This window comes from Phascolarctos cinereus, unplaced genomic scaffold, assembly GCF_003287225.1.
Source record: "Phascolarctos cinereus isolate Bilbo 61053 unplaced genomic scaffold, phaCin_HiC Scaffold_4;HRSCAF=312, whole genome shotgun sequence".
NCBI lineage: Eukaryota > Metazoa > Chordata > Mammalia > Diprotodontia > Phascolarctidae > Phascolarctos > Phascolarctos cinereus.
This window is the reverse complement of record NW_027555847.1, coordinates 568,780,500-568,805,414: the sequence shown is the minus strand read 5'-3', so window position 1 is coordinate 568,805,414 and position 24,915 is coordinate 568,780,500. Positions and strand designations below refer to the sequence as shown.

The window sequence follows — 24,915 nt, the reverse complement described above, 5'->3', positions numbered from 1 at the left end:
CTCCTCTTTGTTAAAAGTCCAGCTCTTCTTTCTGTGGCGGCAAAGAATTGGACATTGAGGAAATGTCCATCAATTGGGGAATGGCTGAACAAGTTATGGTATAGGAATGGAATGGAATACTACTGTCCTATAAGAAATAGCAGACTTCAGAAAAACCTGGAAAGACTTACATGAACTGATGCTGAGTGAAGTGAGCAAAACCAGGAGAACATTGTACACAGTAACAGAAACATTGTGCAGTGACCAACTTTGATAGCTTTGGCTTTTCCCGGTGCAATGATCCAAGATAATTCCAAAAGACTCAAGATGGAAAATGCTATTGAAATCCAAAGAAATAACTATGGAGTATGAATGCAGATTGAAGCATATTATTTTCACTTTTGAGTTTTTTTTTCTTTTCTCATGGTCTTTTGTTCTAATTCTTCTTTCACGACATGAGTAATGTGGAAATATGATTAATATGATTATACATGTATAACCTATATCAGATTGCTTGCTGTCTTGGGGAGAGGGGGAGGGGAAAGATACAGGGAGAAAAATTTGGAACTCAAAATCTTATACAAGTGAATGTTGAAAACTATCTTTACATGTAATTGGGGGGAAATACTATTAAGTGAAGGGGGGGGGGAATTAAATAGAATAAAAAATAGAAGTCTAGCTCCAAACTCTTTCAGGGACATAGGCTCCTGTTTCAGCAAAACAGGATGCAAAAATATGACTGGGCCTTGTTTGTGTTATCTAAGAAGTCCTGCTAAGTATACTGGAAACATACAATTTTATAGTTTATTCGTATGTTGTTTTCCTTTTTATTCAAAGTTGATGCTACTGACATTTTCTGTAGCATTTTTCTCACTGTCAGAAGGATTTTTACTCAGCTTATAGTGTGTGTGGACTGTATTACAGACACATATAAGGTCTCTGCGTGGCAAGAGCAGGGAGCCAGCATGGAACTAGGAGTATAGTACATTGCCTACCTTAAGTGAAAGGACTAAGGTTTGAGAAGGACTAAGGAAGAAGTGAAGAAGTCACTAAAATGGAGGTAGGAACATAAAAAATAAATTTCTTGTTAATATAAAAAGTCAAAGGTTAATGGGCTTAAAATTGGAAGGAACCTCACAGATGAAAGTCAAATCAAACTCAAATCAATGATCATTAAGTGTCTACTATGTGTCCGGCACTATGCTAAGTGTTAGAATACAAAGAAAGACAAAATTAGTCGCTTTCTCTAGACTCTCATGATCTAATGGTGAAGACAACATGAACAAACATAGTATATACAGGATAAACTGGAAATAATCGGAAAGGGAAGGCACTAGGATTGAAGGAAATGGGAAAGAGTTCTTGTAGAAGGTGGGATTTTAGCTAAGACTTGAAGGAAGGAAGCCAGGAGGCAGAGATGAGGGAGGAGAGAATCCTAGGTGTGGGGGACAGCCAGTGAAAATGCACTGAGTTGGGAGCTGGGATGTCCTATTTGAGGATCAGCAAGAAGGAAGCCAATGTCACTAGATAGCAGAGGCCTTGCAGAAGGTAAGAAGGTGTAAAAAGACTTAAAAGTCAGAAAGGAGCCAGGTTATAAAGGACTTTAAAACTGACTCACACATAAATAAAGCATCTTATCTACAGTTTTCCCCAATAGCTGGGTTACTCACTCTCTGCTTAAATGTATCCAGTGATGGAGAGTGGTCTACACTCAAAGGCATGTCACTGAAAATGCTTCCCCAATTCCACCAATTGGTCCTCATTCTGCCCTCCAGTGCCTCTTCCATGTATCAAGCATATTTGAATCATGTACCCCACAGTTCTTCTTTCAAGACTAAACCTTCCCAGTTCCTTCATCAGATCCTGATATGACAAGGTTTCAAGTCCCTTCACTACCCCAGTTACCCTACTCTTGACAGATTCCAGCTTGTTAATGTCCCTTCTAAGATGGGATTCCCAGGCCTCCTAGATTCCCAGGTTTTCTTCAAGACTCAACTAAAATCCCACCTTCTATAAGAGGCCATTCCCATACTTCCCCCCCACCACCACCACCCCTACTGCTAATGCCTTCCTTCTGGGATTATCTCCCATTTATGCTATATAAATCTTGTATATATATATATATAGTTGGAGCAGCTAGGTGGTACAGTGTTTACAGTACCAGGCTTGGCATCAGGAAGACTCATCTTCATGAGTTCAAATCTGGCCTCAGACACTTGCTAGTTGTGTGACCCTGGGCAAGCTGCTTAACTCCGTTTGCCTCAGTTTCCTTATCTGTAAGTTGAGCTGGAGAAGGAAATGGCAAACTATTCCAGTATCTTTGCCAAGAAAACCCCAAATGGGGTCATGAGAGTTGGACATGACTGAAATGACTCAAAAATAATGAAAAGTACATATTATTTGCATGTTGTCCCACTACCCCCATTAATATATGAGCCCTTTGAAGGCAGGAAGCATGTTTTTGCTTTTCTTTATATCTCCAGTGCTTAAGACAGTGCTTGGCACATAGTAAGTGCTTAATAAAAGCTTGTTAAAAGATAGATAGATAGATAGATAGATAGATAGACAGACAGACAGCTAGGATTGGATTGTAATGTGTTGCAGATTTTCACACCTACCATCTGCCTCTCCATTGCCCTTAGGATAGTACTCAATTTTAGTTGTTTGGAGACGATAGCCTTCCACATCTCACAATCACAGAACTTCCCCAGAAGAATATTGGTATTAAAAATATGGGCCTCTGATTCAGGGAAAAGTTTAGGGCCATTAAGGGAAACTTAGAATTTCCTAAAGGCTATCTAGCCCCTTTTTCTCCTTGTATTCAATTTTGGACCCAGTGTTGATCCAAAGTGTATGTATCTAAATAGAAATTGTATGTCTATACTTACATAATTTTATATATTGATATTTTATGCACAATAAATTTATGTATAAATATATAATATAATTTATATATAATATATAATGTGTGTATGGAAAGAGAGAAAGAAAGAAAAAAAGAAAGAGAGAGAGAGAGAGAGAAAGAAAGAAAGAAAGAAAGAAAGAAAGAAAGAAAGAAAGAAAGAAAGAAGAAAGAAAGAAAGTTCTACATGTTGTCTATTGAACTGCATATTATTGTTTGAATAATAAGTAATACTTATCTACATGGTTCTTCCATCTGCTCCAAAGCTATGCACAGATCACCACTTCTTGCTGCCACCTGATCTATAGTTCCTTTGGTGAGAAGAGGAGCCAAACCTTCCTATAACTGCAAGCCTTTCATCTGCTATCTCCTGCTGCTCAGAGTGTGCCCTGCAGAGAGGTAGCAAGGAGCCAGACTATATGTCTTCCATCTGCCCCAGAGCCACCATTTCTACCTGTACCAGCACAGGGCAATTTTCATTCCCTGCTTCCAGCTCAGAATCCCAAATAAGATGGGGAGAACCACCCATGCAATGAAAAACAACCCTCCCTTTGACTTTAGGCCTCCCATCTCCTTCTGTGCCTGTCCCTTAAGGGAAGAGAAAGAGGAACATTGGTGGGGAAAGGGACTCTTTTCTCCTGTATGCAGGTTCAACTTGCATCTCCTTCTGGACCTTTCTTGCCTTATCTCCACTCTTCTGAAAGAAGAGGAATAGTCAGATGGGGCCTACCATCTGACCATATGCCTCCCGTCTCACACTGCACTTGTCTCCAGTGTGATCTCCAGCTTCCTTTAGGAAGAGGAGTGGCACCCTCCACTCAATATATATTCTCACACTTGGTTATATATTCACATCCCAGCAATTCTGAACCCCTATAGGTCATCATATGAACCCTAGTTCCAGTTCTCAACCACCTGAATCCTTTTTCCCATCCCCTTCAATCTTTCTACCCCAAAGATCCAACCAAATACTACCTACCCTTTCTACTGTGCCCTGGTGGAATGCCTGTTTCAATGGCAACAAACTTTCTTTTATCCTAAATCTTTTCCTCTCCCGCTCCTTCTACCTACTAGCTATCACTGAAACCTGACTCCCTACTGATGACACATTTTCCAGTGCTGGCTGGACTTTTACTCATTCCCCTCTGCCCACTGGTCAAGGTGAGGGAGTTGGAATACTCCTTGCTCCCCCTTGCAACTCTCCTCTTTTGAGGTTCATGCTATTTATATCTACCACACAATCAAAATCCTGGTAGCTGTTGTATAGGAATCTTCTGGACACTCCCCTTCCTCCCTCCATGAGTTCTGTATCTGGCTCAAAATTTTTTTCTCCTCCCCAATATCTGCCTTCATACCAGGGAACTTCAACATACATGTTGACTCTCCCTCAAAAATTTTACCCACTGTTTCTCCACCTAATAACTTCCCCTGACCTGTTCTTCTAACCCACCTCAGTCATACATAAAGATGGTCATACCTTTGATCTTGTCATCATCCATAAACATACCACCTCCATGTTCAAGAATTCTAAAATCCTTTTATCCAATGGTAATTTATTGGCTTTTCACGTCTCCATCCCTCTTCCCTTACGAAACCCTACTTTTTTTTTCACACTATGACCTTCACTGTGACTCCTAAATTCTCTCCCAAGCCATCTTTCCTATACTTGTTACTCTTTCCTCTTTTTACTCTTGAGCCCTGGGTGAACCAATTCAACTCTATGCTGTTTTCTTCTCTTAATTCCCTAGCTACTTTATCATTTTACTGATTACACCCTGCCAACCCTCAACCTTGGATCATTCCCATCATTTGCTACCTTCACTCCTACACATATGTTGCTGAACAAAGGTAGAAAAAAATCATGCAACCATTCTGACTGGATCCACTACAGCTTTATACTGAACAATTTCAACTGGACCTTCACTGCCCCCTAGACAATCTTTCTCCACCTTCCTTACTGATTGACTATCCCACTCTCCATAGTGGCTCTTCCAAACCTTTTCATCCCTCCTCAAACCTCCTAGGGCTTCCCCTCCCTGCACTCTCTTAGCTGAGAACCTTGCCTCATATTTTACAGAAAAATTGAGGCTATTCACTGTGAGGGCCCTCTTCCTCATCTCATACCAATCAGATGCCTTTTGGCACTGTTTCCTCCTTTACCTCTGTTTCACGTCATGAAGTGGCCTTGTTCTTTCCCAAAATCTAACTCCACTACCTGCTCAAGTGATCCTGTTCCATCCCATCTCTTTCAACAGATTGCTTCTTTTTGTCATCTCCCTTCTATCGCTTATTTTCTTTTTTTATTAATTTTTTAAGTTTATTTTGTTAATTAATTTGTTAATTTATTTTAAGTTTTGAACTGTCTCCCTCTCTCCCTTCCCATACCACACTAGGGAAGGCCACCATGTGACACATATTTATAAATATATGTAAAACCATACTATGCATACTTGTAGTTATCTTTCTCTGGAGGTGGATAGCATCTTCTTTCACAGGTAGTTTATTGTTGATTTGAGTATTTAGAGTAATCAGAATAGATTGGTTGTTCGCAATTATTCTTCAAACAGTATTCCTGTTAATGTATACAATGTTCTCCTGTTTATGCTCACTTAACATTTCATTATTTCATGCAAGTCTTTCCATGTCTTTCTAAAATCAAACAGCTCATCATTTCTTACAGCACAGTAATATTTCATCAGAAACATATGCCACAATTTGTTTAGCCAGTTCCCAATTTATGGGCATCCCTTCAATTTCCAGTTTTTTGCCACCACAAAGAGAGCTACTATAAATATTTGAGAACATATAGATGATCTTCCTTTTTCCTTAATCTTCTTGGGAAACAGACGTAATAGTGGTATTGCTGGGTCAAAGGATACACATGATTTTATTACTCTTCTGGTATAATTCCAGATTGTTCTCTAAAATGGCTGGATCAGTTCACAGCTTCATCAATAGTATATTAATTTCCCAGTTTTTACACATCACTTCCAACATTTGTCATCTTCCCCTTCTATCACTTTAACCAGTCTGATAGATATGAGATGGTACATCAAAGTTGTTTCAATTTGCATTTCTCTAACCAATAATGTTTTAAAGCATTTTTCATATGACTATATATAGCTTCACTTTCTTCTTCCAAAAACTGCCTGTTCAAATCTTTTGACCATTTATCAGTTGGGGGATAATTCATATTCTTACAAATTTGAAAAGGTTCTCCATATATTTGAAATATGAGACCTTTATCTGAGAAACTGTCTTTAGATTTTACCCCAATTTTCTGCTTTCCTTGTAATCTTGGCTACATTGGCTTTATTTATACAAAAACTTTTTAATAAATGTAATCAAAATTATCCGTTTTACATCTCATAATGTTCACTATCCCTTATTTATTCATAAATTATTCTCCTATTCATAAGTCTGTTCTTCTGGATTTTTTATGGTATCTCCCTTTATATCTAGGTCATGTATCCATTTTGACCTTATCTTGGTAAACGGAGTAAGATATTTATCTATACCCAATTTCTGCCAAAGTCTTTTCCAGTTTGCCCAACAATTATTACTAAGTAGTGTATTTTTATCCCCAAATCTTAAATCTTTACACTTGTCAAACACAAAGTTAATATAATCATTTACTGTTGTGTACTGTATGTCTACTCTGTTCCACTGATCCACCTTTCTATTTCTTAGCCAGTACCAAATGGTTTTGATAACTACTGCCTTATAATATAGTTTAAGATCTGGTACTTCTAAACTTCCTTCCTTTACTTTTTCTTTTATTAGGTCTTTGATATTCTTGACCTTTTGTCCTTCCAAATGAATTTAATTATTATTTTTTCTAGCTCAATAAAATGATTCTTGGTTGTTTAATTAGGATGGCATTGAATAAGTAGATTAGTTTATGTAGAATTGTCATTTTTATTCTATTGGCTCTGCCCACCCATGAACAATTAATATTTCTTCAATTATTTAAATCTGACTTTATTTGTATAAGGAGTGTTTTATAATTATGTTCATATAGTTCCTGATTTGTCTTGTCAAGTATACTCCCAGGTATTTTATACAGTCTACAGTTATTTTAAATAGGATATTTCCCACTATCTCTTCTTGCAGGGTTTAGTTGGTAATTTATAGAAATGCTGATGATTTATGTGGGTACCACTTATGTTCAATCTCTCACTGTCCAGTGGCTCATATCCTACTACCTACAAACATACTCATGTCTCCCCCATCTTCAAAAAACCCTCACTTGATCCTTCCATCCCTGCTAACTATTCTCCTTGATCTGCCGTTTGTGAGGAAACTCTTTGAGAAGGGTCTATATAGGTGCCTCCACTTTCTCTCCTCTCACTTTTTTTCCTAATCCTTTAATAATCTAACTTCTAACCTTATTATTCCACCAAAACTGCTCTCTCCAGAGTCACTAATGATCTCTTAGTTGCCAAATCCAATGGCCTTTTATCAATCCTCGTTGTCCTTGCCTCTCTGCAGTCTTTGACACCATTGATCACCCTTCCTTCTTTGATATTCTCTTCTCTCTGGGTTTTCAGAACACCACTCTCTCCTGGTTCTTCTACCTATCTGACTCCTTCTCTCTTCTTTGCTCCATCTTCATCCAGGTCGTACCCTCTAACCCTCGGTGTTCCTCTGAGCTCCGTCATAGGCCCTCTCCTCTTCTCCCTCTATACTACTTCATCTGGTGATCTCTTCAGCACCTATGGACTTAATTACTGTCTCTATGTTGATGACTCTCAACTCTACCTATTCTGTCCCAGACTCTCTACTGACTTCCAATTTTGTATCTTCAACTGCCTTTCAGACATCTTAAACTGAATGTCAACAGTGGTCTTAAACAGCATGTCAAAACTGAACTCATTACCTTTGCCTCTAAAACCCTCTCCTATCTCCTACCTCCTACCTTCTCTATAACGACATAAGGCACCATCATCCTCCAAGACCCTTAGTCTAGCAACTTACGTGTCATAATTGACTTCTCTAACCCCACGCTCCCCCCCGTATCCAAGATGTTGCCAAGGCTTATAAAATTCACGTTTGCAAACTCTCTGAATAGGTCCCCTTCTCTCCTCTGAAAGCACTACCACTCTGATACAGGACCTCATTTCCTCATGCCTTGATTCCTGCAATAGTCTGCTGGGGCGGGGGGTGGGGTGGGGGGTGTCCTGTCTGCTTCAAGTCTCTCTCCACTCTAGTCCACCCTCCATTCAGACACTAAAGTGATTTTCCTATAGCACAAGTTTCAACCATGTCAGCGCCCCCTCTCCACTCAATATATTCCAGTGAATCCTGTTGCCTCCAAGATCAAATGCAAAAATCTTCTGTTTGGCATTGGAAAAATTTCATAACCTGCCCTTCTTCCACTTTTTCCCATTTCCTTATACCTTATTCCCTGCCATGTATTCTTTGATCCCATGACGCTGACCTCCTGGCTATTCCACAAGTAAGAAACTCCATTTCTCAGATGTGGGCATTTTCTCTGTCTCCCATGCCCAGAACTCTCTCCTTCCTCAATTTCATCTGCTGACCTCCCTAGTTTTAAGTCTTAACTAAAATCCCATCTTCTATAGAAAGCCTTTCCTAACCCTTCTTAATTATAGTGCCTTCCCACTGTTAATTATTTCCTATTTATCCTACATACAGCTTCTTCATACTCAGCACTTAGTACAGTGCCTGGCACAGAGTAGGCCCTTCACAAATGCTTGTCGACTTGATCTTCTGCTGCTGTTTGTTCAGTTGTGTGCAACTCTTCATGACCCCATTTGATATATTCTTGGCAGAAATACGGGAGTAGTTTGCCATTTCCTTGTCTAGCTCATTTACAAATGAGGAAACTGAGGCAGGCAGGGTTAAGTGATTTGCCCAGCATCATACACACATAGCTAGTAAGTATCTGAGGCTGGATTTGAACTCAGGACCTCCCAATTCCAGGCCTGGTCCTCTATCTAGCGGCCCAATGTACTACTAGCTATTATTTTTAAAGTCGGCTTAAGTTGATAAATGAAAGGATGATTTTTAAAAATCCGATCTGCTACAGAGAATCATCTTGAGGTGAGTGGGTGTCACACGACTCTTTAAAAATATTATGTTTTTAGTGGTTGGCTAATTTTGCTTAGCTTTTTTATTTCAAATAATCAATCAACAAATAGTTATAAAGTGCTTACAAAACATTAGGCAGTGTGCTAGGTAGTACAGATATAAAAAAACAAAAAAAAAGAAATAATCCTTGATGTTAAGGACCATATACTCTATCTGGGAAGATCTTACACACACACACACACACACACACACACACACACACACACACACACACACACTATATATATTCAAAATTAATATAAAATAAATAGTAATCAAATGCAAGGTAGTTTGAAGGGGGGGTACTGGCAATTGGGGGATCAGGAAAGGCTTCATGTACAATGTAGTATTTGAGCTGTGTTTTGAAGGAAGTGAGGGATTACATGAAGTGGAAATGAAGAGAGACTGCATTCCAGACATGGAAGATGGCTACTGCAGAGGCTTGGAGCCAGGAGATGGAGTGCTATGTGTGAGAAATTGGGAAAGTAATATGAGATGGTTTGTTAGATTTGGGGGAGGGAGAGGGAAAGAAGGTATATATTTAAAAACATAGGAAAAGCAAAGGTAAAATCTATCAACAAAAAATAAAAGTTTTAAGACATATTTTGCATGTTCACAGTCCATCAAGTTGCTCTTTAAAAAAAAAAATTATATCTTTTTTTTTACATCACCTTCACTTCCAAATAAATTCCTTTCCTCTGCCCTACCCAGACAGCCAGCCCTTATAACAAAGACTAAAAATGAAAACAGGGGAAACACATCAGTTTGGTGAAACTAACCAACAGACCAAATAAATTTGACCACATATGCAATGTTCCAAACTCATAGTCCTCAACTCTTCAAAGAAGAGAAGGACTTACATTTTATCACCTCTTCTTTGAAGACAAACTCAACGGGTCATTTTTAAAATTCATTGCAGAAATTATAAGAGACAAAGACCCCTCCAGGGAAAAAACTCTTGCCTCTTCCTCCATTCAAACTGAGGAAAATACTTTCTAGCAGTTTGCCTCATGTGTGTGTGTGTGTGTGTTTTCCCCACTGTTTCCTTTATGATACTCCTCTCAGATTTGCCATTTGCCTGATATCAAAACAGATGCTTTTCTTTCGTTTCTTCTACCTGCTCTTAAGATTTTATTCCTTTCTTCCTCTCTAAACCTTTTAAATATTTACAAACATGAAGAATCACTCTGTAACTATCATTTAACCAAGCAATACATACTTACCTTCTTTTATCTTTCTTCAAAGGTGGATTTATATTCCCCTAAATTTTTTAAGTTGTTCTTCTCTAAAGGTTTCCTCATCAGTTTTTTTAATTATTATTGTTATTTGTGACCCTGGCCTATGATTTCATTGGTATATGAATCTCCTTCCACCAATGCAAATGAGCAACTGTTTTATAATTTACTGTCTTAGAGAGTTGCTAAGAGCTGTAATAGGGTGAAGGATTTGCTCAGAGTTATACTGGAGAAAGGACTTAACACTCCAGTCTTCCTGACTTCAAGGTTGGCTCTCTATGAACTATGCCACATTACCTTCATTGGTCTAGATCTATAGATAGATAGATAGATAGATAGATAGATAGATAGATAGATAGATAGATAGACAGATATAGATATATACACACATATACGCACACATGCGCACACACACACACACACACACACCCCACTATGGTATCTGCTTTGTAGCAAATATGGTGCAGAATAACACCAGACACCAGATACATTTCAGAGCAGATAACATTCTACCAAGGCAATCTTACAAATCAAAGCAATAATAACACTGCAGCAATTCCCCTAACATTTTCCTGGCTGCTGCTGTTTTCTAGAGTGTGAAACTCTGGATTCAGAGAAGGTTGGAAAGTGATGTATAAAAAGATAAAACTAGAATATTCGGAATTTAAATGGAGCGCACAAGGAAAATTAGTCATGTAACCACACAAGATCTAAGACTTCTGACCATCCTAGAATCATAGACTTAAAGGTGGAAGGGACCTTAAAGGTCACTGAGTCCAACACATCATCTTACAGGTGAGGGAATTGAGGCTAAGAGAGGTTAAATGCTACATGTGTTTTTAAAAGATGGGATTTGGTGTGGTATTGCCACCCAAGGGAGTTGAAAGCACTGAACAATTTCTCAAAAGTAAACTTTACTTTCTCTTTTTCAATTCTGAGTCCAGTTCATAAACTCATTTTATATTTGCATTATTTATTCTGGATAGATATGTAGATACAAATAGAAATATGAAAATAGGTATATTGGGATAGAGATACAGAAGACATTCATAAAATACATACTGATGTACTTATTCAATAGACTGGTCACTCCTGTGCCCATCATAATCTAAACACTAGGCATTTTTTGTCCATCTAGTTTTTCTAGTATAGATTGTTAGAACAATTTCTTTCTAGTTATCATCAGTCTGATTGAGGAGGCCCTGAAATGTCTTGGGGCTTGACACCCTTAACATGAGAACATCTATAAACAGGAGAATGGGGAAAGGAAACAAACATTTATTAATCACTTACTATGTACCATTTGGGTAAAATTGTTGGTGTCACAACAAACTAGAACCAGAACCAAAAACCCCCAAATCAAACCTAATTCCATTCATTTAGGACCCAACAAGTTTTTACTGAATTTGCCAACCATGGAGCCTCACCCACACAGGCAGAGGCTCCCCAAGGAAGAGAAGAAAAGCTTATAGGTTTCAATTTAGGCAGGAGGTGAATTGGATATGGGGTACCCTAGTATTGGACAGCACTGTTGCTGGGGGCTTATAGGGTGGGAATAGGGAATGTGGTATCCCATAATTGGGAGAGGCCTATTGCTGGGGGCTTGTGAGAGAAAAGGCTGTTCTTCAGGTTACCTATCTCTTATAATCCTACCCTGATAGATAGAACTGACCTTGCTCTTTCAGCAGTAAGGGTGGGGAGGAACAGCTGTAATGTAAACACTGTCAAGGACAAGATAGAGGAACTGCTGGCAAAATGGAGCTGGTTTTTCTTTCTCTGCTGCCCACACAGGTACAGTGCTAAGCACTTAATAAATAATTTTCAGGAGCTTTGAAATTTACCAGCCATCAGTAATCCCTCTTCCACTAAGACCCTGTCCAACATCTCTATGACAGTGGTGATCACCTTTACTCACTATATGTCTTCCTGTTTTAGACTCAGAAAAATCTGTCTTCACATAGTGCATCTACCTATTTACCTCCTACTTAATTCTCAATGCCTTGAAATTTGGTTCCTGTTCCCACCACTTTATGAAAACTGCTCCCTGCAAGTTTGTGAATGATTTCTTTATTTTTAAATCCAATGGCTTGATCTTAGTATTCATACCTGCCTAGGGCACTTCACATTGTTGACTACTCCCTCTTTCGGGGCAATATCTATCTCCTCCCTAGGTTTTCATGATTGCTCTGTCATGGTCTCCTTCTACCAAGTAGATCAATCCTTAATGGTCTCCTTTTCAGGTTCATCATTCATATCTCACCCAGCTTCTATACATAAATATATCCTAGGGATCTTTCCTGGGTTCTCTCCTATGGATTCAACTAACATCTTTTTGAAGATGACTCTGTTTACATATCCAGTCCTAATCTTTCTCCTTAGTTCTAGCCTTTATCTTCATTGTTGTTCAATCATTTTCAGTTGTGTCCAACTCTTTGTGACCTCATTTAAGGTTTTCTTGGCAAAGACACTGGGGTGGTTTGACATTTCCTTCTCTAGCCCATTTTATAGATGAAGAATTGAGGCAAACAGGGTTAAGTGACTTGCTCAAGGTCACGCAGCTGGTAAGAGTGTCAGCTGGTAAGTGTCTAAGGCTGGATTTGAACCAGGAAGATGAGTTTTCCTGACTTTGTGCCCCGTCTTCTATTCATTGGAACACCTAGTGCACTTACCTACTTACTTACCTACTAAGGAACACCTTAGTAGACACTATATAAACACTATATTTCACTTCACTTGATATTAATACAGTGGTCACTTAAAGAGTTATCTCAGTAGTTGCAATTATCAAGAAATCTTTTATGATTTTAACATATAGATGAGATATTCTTCATTTTACAAGGTTAGTTAAAGAAGCATTTTGTTGTACCAAGTCAAATACTTGGGGGTGGGTTATTTTGGGCAATCAACAGACATAAACACATTGGAATATTGTATTCCCTGTGCCTTTCATGTAACTATGAAGATGTGATATACTATAGAAAATCATTTGTGAAAGGCTATCTGTTCAATTTTCCATGTCTCTTTTGTCCTCTCAGTTTCATCTTTCAGCTCATTTGATAGTACACATCTCAGCTAGATACTCAGCCACTCTTTCCATAGGATTGTTTTCACTTTCATTGTTTTGGTTTTTATGAAGTGATTTTGTTTGTAACCTCACAATAGTATCATCTTTAGTGTTGTGCAAATGAGTTTATATTCTAAACCCTTGGCTGTCATCTCTCTCCATCTGGCTGAGATATCAAGTGTCGACTGGCTAAGGCAATTTCTCCTCTATTTTGGCCTTTTTATTGTGATAATTGTTTTATACAAGTTAACCTTTTGTTCTGTTTTTTTATTCAAATTAAGAAGATAAAATAAAGACATAGGAAAAAATTAAATAGCAAATCAAATGTGCCAAATAAGATTGTGCTTATTAAATAGGGACATGGTAAATAGGGCTTTTGTTGAAATGGACAGGTATTATCATCATTTTGTAGATTGGGAAACTGAGGCTTATAGAACCAATGTCATAGACCTTGGAAGTCCTGGAAGTGACCTTGAATTTTCAAAGGCCATGGCAGTAGAATATAAGTTCTGGAAGAAGGCTTCCAAGAAGGCTCCTAGTACTGACCCATCAGTGGACACTGTCTATTATGTGAGGACCACCCCAGTCAAGTTTGGAGAGGCAGATCACCAAAAGGTTAGACACCAGGTATTTTAATTTGAGGGTAACAGCAGCTCATGAAACCATCAACTAAGGCTTGGAGAAGCTGTGCTCTATATCAACGGGTGGAAGAGGTCCTCTCATTCTTCTCCAGGCTATAATCTTGACTCTCTGAACTTTCCCTACCATGCCCTTCATCTTCCTCCTCCCCACCTCCACTTTTCAGCCTCCATTTTCTGTGTTGTCTTTCTCCATTAGAATGTAAGCTCTTTGAGGGCAGGTACTCTTTATTTCTGATTTTATTTATATTTCTATCAATTAGCACAGTACTTGGCACATAGCAAGCCTTAATAAATGCTTATTGACTTGACTTGTTGACCCTACTAATTAAGTCGTGACCTTTTGAAGTATAATCAGTTCTGCTGTGATGAGAAGTACACATTTCTAAAACTCATCACTATCATAATTGAGCAAAAAGAAATTTGGAAAAATGGAGTTGGCATACAATATTCCAAAACTTCATCAGTGACACATTAAAAAAATATAGTAACCCAATAAAAACAGTAACACAGTTCTACACATGTTAAGTAGTTACAAAATATATAAATACTATAATACATAGTGCTATGTCCATGACTTCATGACTACCCTTAGGGTTTTCTTGGCAAAGATACTAAAGTAGTTCTCTAACTTATTTTATAGATGAGGAAACTGAGGTAAACAAGGTTAAGGTGACTTGCCCAAAGTTACATAGCTAGTAAGTGTCTGAGGCTGTATTTGAACTCAGCTCCTTCTGACTCCAGGGCCAACACTATAGAGCACCACCTAGTTTCCTCATCTGGAAAATGAGCTGAAGAAGGAAATGGCAAACCACGCCAATATCTTTGCCAAGAAAAACCCCAAATGGAGTCATGAAGAGTTGGACATGACTGAATTGACTGAACAACAAAAAGTCTACAGCTTCAGCCCACTGCTCAGACTGTACCCCCACAGCCATAGCTCCAGGCTGGCAAAGTTGAAGGCAGCAGGAGAGGGGACGGCTTTCATGGGCTGTAACTTTCTTAAATACTTCCTTAAAAATTAGAATAGAGCAATTGGAAGATAGTGACTTTATGAGAAATCATGACACAGTAGAACAAATCCAAAAGAATGAAAAATTAGAAAACAGTGTGAAATATCTCACTGGAAAAACAACTGACCTGGAAAATAGATCCAGGAGAGAGAATTTAAAAATTATTAGACTATTTGAAAGCCATGATCAAAAAAAGAGCCTCGACATCATCTTTCAAGAAATTATCAAGGAAAACTGCCCCGATATATTAGAACCAGAGGGCAAAATAGAAATTGGAAGAATCCACAAATCTCCTCCTAGAAGAGATCCCCAAAGGAAAACTTCTAGGAATATTGTAGCCAAATTCCAGAGTTCCCAGGTCAAGGAGAAAATATTACAAGCTGCCAGAAGGAAACAGTTCAAGTACTGTGGGAACACAATCAGGATAACACAGGATTTAGCAGCTTCTACATTAAAGGACTGTAGGTCATGTACTTGTGGTATTGAAATAGTGCTTTTTAATAATAAAAAATTCCCAAAATAGCAAAACCCCCACCTTGGAGGAAAACATACTTGGTGAACTGAGGTAGCTAGCTAGTAGGTATTTGAGGTGTATGCGCCTGTGCATTTTGTTCATTCCTTTGTGGTTCAGTTCAATGGGGTGTAGTTTTCTGTATTCTACTGTTTCAGGTGAAACTGTGCATATGCAAATCAAAATTCATGCTAGGCTTAAGTTGTTCCTTAATATAGCAATCACATCAGAACAAATTTGAGTTTTCAAAACAGGCATTCCAGCAGAACTGACTGTCCTGAAGTAGTATCCACCTTGCCTACTTCACAGAGTTTGAGGGAGGACCACATGAGACATAAAATATGTGAGAGTGCTTAGTAAATTCAATCAATAAACATTTATAAAGTATGAGGAACCAGCTCCCCACTCCAATGCTAGGGATACAAAAACAGAAGAAACAACGTCTGCCTTATACAAATGCAAACAGATTTTCAGTATCTATATGAAACTGGAAAATCTTTAAAGATTTACAACAGTTTCATAATAAAAGAGATGGAGAGTGGACTGACAAGTTTTTTAAAGAAGGGTATTTAGGAAAGGAAAGGAGAAAGGAAAGGAATGAGCATTTATGTAGTGTCTGCTATGTGCCAGGCATTAACCTGAATCTCCCTCAGTTTCTTCATGTGTAAAAAGGGGCTAAAACTAACACCTTCCTCAAAGGATTGTTGTGCTAAATGTTATGTTTTGTTCTGTTTTGTTTTCACATTCATTATCTCACTTGAGCCTCACAAGAACCCTGTAAGGTAGGTGCTGTTATCATCCCCATTTTAGAGTTGAGGAAACTGAGGTAAACAAAGGTTAAGGGACTTGCCCTGCTACGCCACACAGCTAGTAAGGGTCTGAGGCTGGACTTGAACTCAGTTCTTCCTGATTCCCAAGCCCAGTGTTCTATCTTTTGTGCCATAAAATAGAACCCTATGTACAAGAATTGTGCATATAGCTAATTTTAAAATATACATAGCTAATAAATATATAGCACTTTAAGGTTTGCAAAGCAGTTGATTCTCACAACAACTCTTTGATGTAGGTACTAATTTCCTTTTTCACACATAAGGAAACCGAGACAGGTTAAATGACCTGCCCAGAGTCATATCAGCTGAGTAAGTGTCTAAGGCAGGTCTTTCTGATTCTAAATCCAAAGTCTTGTCTGCAGTAGTTTGACCACCTAGCTATCTAATAGAGGACTCAGTGATGGAAATAAAGCCAATCTATTGCTTTCCTTTTGACAGATCCACTACAAGACTTTGGCTTCTCTGTGGACCATTGTAACAATCCACTAAGTGAAAATCTCAAAATTCGGTTTGGAATTATTCTAAGTAAGTAAAAATTACCAGCTTGGACATTAAAAGTAAGAGTTCATGTACCTTCCAACTGTCAAGACCACTTGCTTTCACTATGGAGGTTATTGCTGGTTTCTCTGTAATGCACTGTATTTTCTTCCCATCTCTCGTTTGTCCATTTAGATGATAAACTCCATGGTCAGAAATCTTATTTAATTATCTGTTCAAGTAATATGAGCTGTAGGCACTCATTTATAAACATAATGATAGAAATAACTGGAATCAGAAGACTCAACAATAAGTTAAGTGTTTGGAGCCTAATACATTTAATAAATTATGACTATCAATCTGTTCAACAATTTGATGTGAGTAATTATCTCAGCAACATGTAAATCCTCCACCATCAGCATATTTTGCACCTCTCCCCTACGAGGAGACTCTTAAATGTTGGCATGACCCCTGAAGAGGAATGACCCCTAGATGGTATAACTGGAATTGGATTTCTACTTTTTCAACTTATATGTAATTATGTCTCTGAAATTAGCCTAGCCCTGTGGTTGCTATAATTATTAAAAGGTCTTCATTAAAACATTTTCATTAAGTTTCAAGTGAAAGGATTTTACTATATTTTGCACATAAGATCACTCCATATTTAAACACTTATTGATCAAATAATAATTTAGCAAGTATTTATTAGGCAGCTACCATGTGCCAGGTGAAAGGAAGCAGGAGTCAGGAAGACCTGGATGCAATTCATGCCACTGACACATACATACTGCTGGTATGATCCTGGCAAGTCACTTAATCTCTTATTGCTCCCTGACAATTCTCTAAGACTGTGATAGATAGATAGATAGATAGATAGATACATACATACATACATACATACATACACACACACATACATACATACACACATACATACATACACACATACACAAATAGGTGTGCAGATCGATACATACATACGTAAATACATACCTACACACATAGACAAGTGTATAGATAGATGACAAATAGAATGATAGAACATTTATTAAGTGGTTACTATGTGTCTGTTACTGTGCTAAATGCTGCACATATAAATACAAGCAAAAAAAGATAGTCCCTACCCCCATGGAGCTTACATTATGATGGGAAAAGATAGCAGATATAAGGGAGCTATAAAAGAGGAGAGATGAAATGGTATCTACATTGGAGCAAGGCTATTCGTGAGGAAATGGAAAAGTCCAGAAAGTCAAGAGCAGAGCTGGGAGAAAAATAAATATGGATGTCTTGGGCATTTGAACTCAGAAAGATGAATCTTCCTGACTCTAGGTCCAGTACTCTATCCACTACACGGTAAATAGGCCTTGCTCTCATGTAGGTCTCTATCATTACCCATAGATGGCACTAACATGGTCTACATTTATTTGAAATACCACATGCTTGCACTAAATAAATTTATATTATGAAGTTGCTTAATGGAGGTGATGGGAGGGGGAGAGAGAGAGAGACAGAGGAGAGGGAGAGAGAAAGACAGAAGGGAAGAGAAAGGGAGGGGAGGGAGAGAGAGGGAGAGGAGAGAGAGAGAGAGAGAGAGAGAGAGAGAGGAGAGAGAGAGAAGAGAGAGAGAGAGAGAGAGAGGGAGGGAGGGAAGGAAACGTGATTCATTTTGAATCCATAGCCCAAATGAAATGGCCAAACTCTGACCCTGCAGGCACTGTTAACTTTTTCATAAACCTGGCTTTTAATCCCAGCTCTGTCTCTAACTCACAGTGTAATCTGGAGCAAAGTAAGTTCCCCTTTCTGAGCCTTAGTTTTCCAGTCCATAAAAAGGGATTAATACCATCTTCTCTGCCTTACAGAGCTGTTATGGAAGCACAATGAGGGAATGGATTTGAAAGTGCCTTTTTAAAGTATAACATGCCGTACAAATTATTAGTTGATCAGGAATTAATGAACTCCCATTTTTAAATCATATTCTAAAAGCCAAGCTGCCTTGGTATATACACCATAAATACCTAGAATAACACTGGTATCTAGTAAATGTTAAACATGGCAACTAGAGACATTTGAAGTTGATAATTATCCCTTCTTGGATTGTTGCATTACATTTCACAATGAAGACTTTTCTATAATTTTACAGACATTGCCAGGAACTCTGGAAGTAGAATGACAAGAATGCCATGCTTTCCTCTCCACCTAAAGATTCTATAACTTTGCTATTGGTTAACTGGTGTTTTTATTTAGTCCAAAAAACAGGTGAACAAATTAAATCTTCACTTGGACTGTTTTGGAATGTTCATTCTTAATGTCTGGAATTTAACAAACTCACACCAAAGTTTTAAGGTGTTGCTGTTGTTGTTTTTTCTCCTTACCGTTCCCTCAAACAGCCTGATTCCTGAAGGCTAGCAGTAATGTTATCTGGATGTTTCTTCATTTATGGCCCCATCATGCAGTTATGGCCCCATATGAAGCTCTAGGCTTGGCAATGTGTGGTACTATGCAGATTGAAAGACTGTAGTATGAGGTTACAGGAATGTAGGGGATTGATCAAAAAAACAAAACTGGAGAGGCCTCTTTTATTCCATTGAGCTTTTATCTATTGCAACACTATCCCATACTGCAGCACTACAACACGATTCAAAAACCATAGATACAAGGCAGTTGTTGTTTTTTTTCCTAAAAACTAATAATTTTCTGGTTCATACTAATACAGATTTTTGTATAAAGTAAAAATAGGTCTTCCTATACCTGTACAACTTCAGTAAACCCACTCTTCTCTGCTATTTAGGATACAACATCAAAGAGCTATTTCTTGACGTCAATCTCTTCGCAATGGGAAAGTCTGTGTATTCCTTTTCCTATCCTGTATGTGAAACTGATTTCCCACAGTTTTCTTTCTGTGGAAGAAGGAAAGGAGGTAAGTTCTTTATTGTGCTAACTGCCTAGTGACTGATGCTGAAAAACAGAAGGTAGCAACAGTACCACGATGAGACATCAAGTTAGGTTTGTCTGTGAAGGGCAAAGAGGATAAACAGGAGAGAGAGAGACAGAGACAGAGATAGAGGCAGAGGCACAGAGAGAGAGAATCATGTAGGACAGAGAGACCTTGGGGACTAAGATAAGCAATTATCCTGGGATAAGAAAGATGACTAAGCTGTGAAGTGAATTTGGTAGATCAGAGAACCATGAATTTGACTTATAAGTTCTTCAGTTTCCTTCAGCCTGAGCCTCAGCTGTGGAGATAGTCTTTGATTCCATTATTCCAAATAACTTTTCACCAGCCAATCATTTTTCCACCTAAATAGCAATAGTAGTTATTTAAATTTAAAATTTTGATTCTTACTTAAAAGCTCTGCTTGGCTTATCACAATACTTGTTTCAAAGTGAGATCGTTTCTCTTACTCCCTGGTTCCAAAATTACTTTCCTCATTGAGGTGACCTCTGGTTATTCTCTGATGGCTAATGAAGAAATGTTTCATAAATTGTCATTTTTCATTCCTAAGATCCTGTTAGTTTTTAAATGGGCTCTTCCCTGCTTCCTTTTCTCACTTCATCTCACTAAAGTCCAGGTACTCTGTTTATATCCCCTTATGTCCATGTTTGATGCTGCTGTCCAATGGCCAGCAGGCCACCTCCCAACTTTCTTCCATGATTAACCACTATTATGTTAATGACTCATCTAACAATGAAATTGACTGTGTAATTCCTTAACCCCTTCAACTCCAAAGACTTTCTTTTCTACCTCACTTCAGCCAAAACAGTTCCCGGGTCACACCACAGATATCATTCTAAGATGAATAGTAAGATAGGTTAGGTGGCGCAGTGGATAGAGCTCCAGCTGGATCCTCCAGCATCAGTCACTAGGACCTGAGTTCAAATCTGACCTCAGACACTTGGTACTCACTAGCTGTGTGACCCTGGGCAAGTCACTTAACTCCAATTGCCTCACCAAAAAAAGAAAGTATAAGGCTTCCCTTAGTGAATTCAAATCACTGAGCCCACATAAACTGCATCCTGGACTTAGTGAAAGAATAAGCAGATGTAATTTCTGAAATGGCAGCCTTTGAAAGATCGTGAAGAAGGGGCAGCTAAGTGGCACAGTGGATACAGCACCCACTGTCAGGAGGACCTGAATTCAAATCCAGCCTCAGAAACTTACCTAACTGTGTGAGTCTGTGCAAGTCACTTAACGCTGATAAGAAAGAAGGAAAGAAGGAAAGAAAGAAGGAAAGAAGGAAAGAAGGAAAGAAGGAAGGAAAGAAGGACAGAAGGAAGGAAGGAAGGAAAGAAGAAAAAGAAAGAAAAGAAAGAAAGAAAGAAAGAAAGAAGAAAGAAAGAAGAAAGAAAGAAAGAAAGAAAGAAAGAAAGAAAGAAGAAAGAAAGAAGAAAGAAGAAGAAAGGAAGGAAGAAAAGAAGAAAGAAAGAAAGGAAGGAAGGAAGGAAGGAAGGAAGGAAGGAAGGAAGGAAGGAAGGAAGGAAGGAAGAAAGAAAGGAAGGAAGAAAGGAAGAAAGAAAGAAAGGAGGGAAGGAGGGAAGGAAGGAAGAAGGGAAGAAAGAAAGGAAGAAAGAAAGAAAGAAAGAAAGAAAGAAAGAAAGAAAGAAAGAAAGAAAGAAAGAAAGAAGGAAAGAAGGAAGAAGAAGGAAAGAAGGAAAGAAGGAAAGAAGGAAAGAAGGAAAGAAAGAAAGAAAGAAGAAAGAAGAAAGAAAGAAGAAAGAAGAAAGAAAGAAAGAAAGAAAGAAGGACGGAAGGAAGGAAGGAAGGAAGGAAGGAAGGAAGGAAGGAAGGAAGAAAGAAGAAGAAAGAAAGAAAGAAAGAAAGAAAGAAAGAAAGAAAGAAAGAAAAGAAAGAAAGAAAGAAAGAAGAAAGAAAGAAAGAAAGAAAGAAAGAAAGAAAGAAGGAAGGAAGGAAGGAAGGAAGGAAGGAAGGAAGGAAGGAAGGAAGGAAGGAAGGAAGGAAGAAGGAAGGAAGGAAGGAAGAAAGAAGAAAGAAGAAAGAAAGAAAGAAAGAAAGAAAGAAAAGAAAGAAAGAAAGAAGAAGAAGAAGAAGAAGGAAGGAAGGAAGGAAGGAAGGAAGGAAGGAAGGAAGGAAGGAAGGAAGGAAGGAAGGAAGGAAGGAAGGAAGGAAGGAAGGAGAAGAAGAAAGAAGAAGAAAGAAAGGAAAGAAAGAAAGAAAGAAAGAAAGAAAGAAAGAAAGAAAGAAAGAAAGAGAACAGGACTCAAAAAGAAGAAATATCTCAAATTTTTTTAAAAAAAAGAGCCTACAAACTATAGGCTATTGCGTTTGACTTCAATTCTAAGAAAAATTCTATAAAAACATTATTGGTATTGTTAAGAATATTTTTAAAAGGAAGCAGGAATTACAGTGAGACGACATGGCCCCAACAAAAAACAAGTCATACCAACACTTCTATGATATGATGAAAATAAAGAAAACTGAGACAGGAGAATAAATTCATTGACTACAAAAGTGTAAATAAAGTCAACTAGAAAGGGTAGGAAACTTTAGTTGAATACGGTGGTCGTCTCACAATCAGTATGGGTCAGAGACAGAAAGTCATAGATACAATGGTCAATTTTAATACCATATTTCCAAAGTTAAAGAATATAACCTTCTATTCTGTTAATAATTGGTAAATCAAACTGTTTTCTTAGGGACCCTATATTGTAAAAAGCATTTATTGGATGGTTCAGGTAATAGAGGGATTTAGGGGTTGGGGGCTGGGGAGAGTGTAAAATAAATTTTACTGAGTTCCACTACACATAGAAGATCAGCAGCTTTACTAACTCCACCCAGTTCCTCCCAGTCTTGCTCTCAGAGTGATTTACGAGGACCCAAGCAGATCCCCAGTGATATGATGAGAGTTCAAAGGAATTTCCTGATCATAATTCAGAAAAAGTTTGGAATGACAAAGTCTGAGTGAGGGGCAACAGGAAAACTCAGTTTAAAAGATATATTTGAAGACTAAGGACTTCTCTGTCCTGCAATGGTCTGGGTGTGAATCACTAACAAAAAAAAAAAACCTGCTGAAATAACCCTAGGCCACTCTTTCTTCAATGGAAGAAGAGTCTTCCAAATAACTGAAGACCAGCAGAGCAGCAGTAAATAGTTCCATGGAGATGCCAGCAGAGAGCAGCACAGCAAAGAGGATAGAACGGATCAACAGATTTCCCTGGACACATACCCCACCCCACCCCCAGCCCGGAAGAAAAAGCATGTTGTAGCCTACAGCTCTACAACTCTGAGGAGCAAACAAAAGCAGTGCATTCAGCGTTTGCAGGTGCTGTGACATAAGGGTTAATAAAGTGCAGGGTGTCCAATACAAGGGAGCTAGAGAAAGGTTCCAGTGTAGGTAGAATATTAGAAACATGAGTTACTGAGTATGTATGTTTTCTGGCCCCCCTCCTCCATAAGCATTTCCTGGACATGAGCATAGGTGTGATCCCATCACTTCTGTCCTCAATCAAGCCAATGGCTGGCTATTGCCTCTCAGATCAAGTATAAACTCAAGCCCCTGCACATCCTTGTTCAATCGATCTTTCCAATGTCGTGGTACATCATTCCCTCTTCCACACTAGGTGATCCAGCCATACTGACCTTCTCTCTGTTTCTCCAGCATAACATTCCATTTTCCATTTCCATTCCTTTGTAAGAGCCTTCCTCCACTCCAGGCCTAGAATGCACTCTCTCCTCATCCTTCCCTCACAGAATCCCTCTCTTTCTTCAAAATATAGCCAAAACATTACCTTCTATATGAAACTTTCCCAATCCTTTCAAATGCTAGTACCCTCCCTCTCAAACTACCTTGCATTTAATTACTTTGTATTTATTTGTTCTTTTTATATTTATTCTGTATGTAATAAAATACACGTATATAATATGTGTGTATATGTTATATATATTTAAATATAATATTTATACATACTTGTATAACATAACTTATATGACCTAACTTATGTAACTTATACTTAAATATAACATATATAGACATATAGCATATATATATATATATATTATTTTTAATTATATTCAGAATATAAAAAGAATAAATACAAATCATAGATTTATACAGATACAAATGTAGATATAGATATAGATATCTTTGGTGTCTTACTTGCAATTAGGAATTGTTCCTTTGGTTGTATTTGTATCCCCAGAGCCTAGCACAAGGCCTAGCACATAGGTGCTTAATTAATGCTTACTGATTGATTATGCCTCAGTTTCCTCAACTGTAAAATGAGGAGGTTAGACTCAGAAGTCTGTAAGGTCTCTTTTAACTCTAAGACTATGATTCTGTAATGTTCTTTCTTTCCTTGGCTTCAGAAATACTACATCCTCCTGGTTCTTCTCCTCTAACTGCATCTTTGCCTCCTTCTTTGACTCTTCAGTGGATGTTTCTTTCAGTTCTGTTCTTCACCTTCTTCTCTTCTCTCCCAACATTCTCCCCCCTGGCAATTTCATTTATTCCTAAGACTTCAACCACCACCTCCCTACAAATAATTCCCAAATATGCATCTCTAATCCTGACTTCTATACTCAGTTCCAGATCCACATCTCAATCCTCCTACAGGACATTTCCACTTGAAGGTTTCACTGTCACCTTACTCAACATGTCCAAAACCATATTTATTTCATTTCCTCCAAAACTCACTCTTTATTTTAACTTTGCTATTTCTATCATTGACACCAAAACTTACCCAGCTTCCTATGATCAAAATATAGGTTGTTGGGGTTTTTTTCCAAATCTCCTTCTCTTCCAGCACTTGGCACAATGCCTAGTGCATAGTAGGCATTTAATTAATGCTTACTGACTACTTCCTTACTTCTTAGTTATCAAGTCCTGATGACTCCTCCTCTGCTATATCTCTTGTATTCATCCTTTCTTCATTCTTCATTACCATCTACCAAACCATTGCAAAAACTTCCCATCAGTTCTTCCTTCCTCCATGGTGTCCCTTCCTCCTATCCATCCTACACAACTATTGCCAGGATAATGTTCTTTCTACATAGGTCAGAACATGTTATTTCTCTTACTTCATAATTTTAAGTAGCTGTCTATTGACAACCAAAGTCAAGCAAAACTCCTTTTCCTTGAATTCAAGGACAATCTAATGCCACCCCACCTATCTCACCTACAGCTCCCATTCATACACTACACTCCAGTCAGATTGTTTC

The 24,915-nt window shown here is 38.2% G+C and overlaps 1 protein-coding gene across 2 annotated transcripts in view; it reads left to right on the top strand.

Annotated features, from left to right (window-relative positions):
* The window catches only part of LY86 (lymphocyte antigen 86), a 138,545-nt gene that overhangs the window by 71,280 nt on the left and 42,350 nt on the right, over positions 1-24,915 (top strand). Inside the window, exons 2-3 of one of the 2 annotated variants that reach the window (XM_020973810.1) lie at positions 16,704-16,790; positions 19,531-19,659. In XM_020973810.1, coding sequence (XP_020829469.1) covers positions 16,704-16,790; positions 19,531-19,659 — 216 coding nt within the window. The remainder of the gene's footprint in view (positions 1-16,703; positions 16,791-19,530; positions 19,660-24,915) is intronic. The other variant, XM_078153626.1, reaches the window with a different exon arrangement.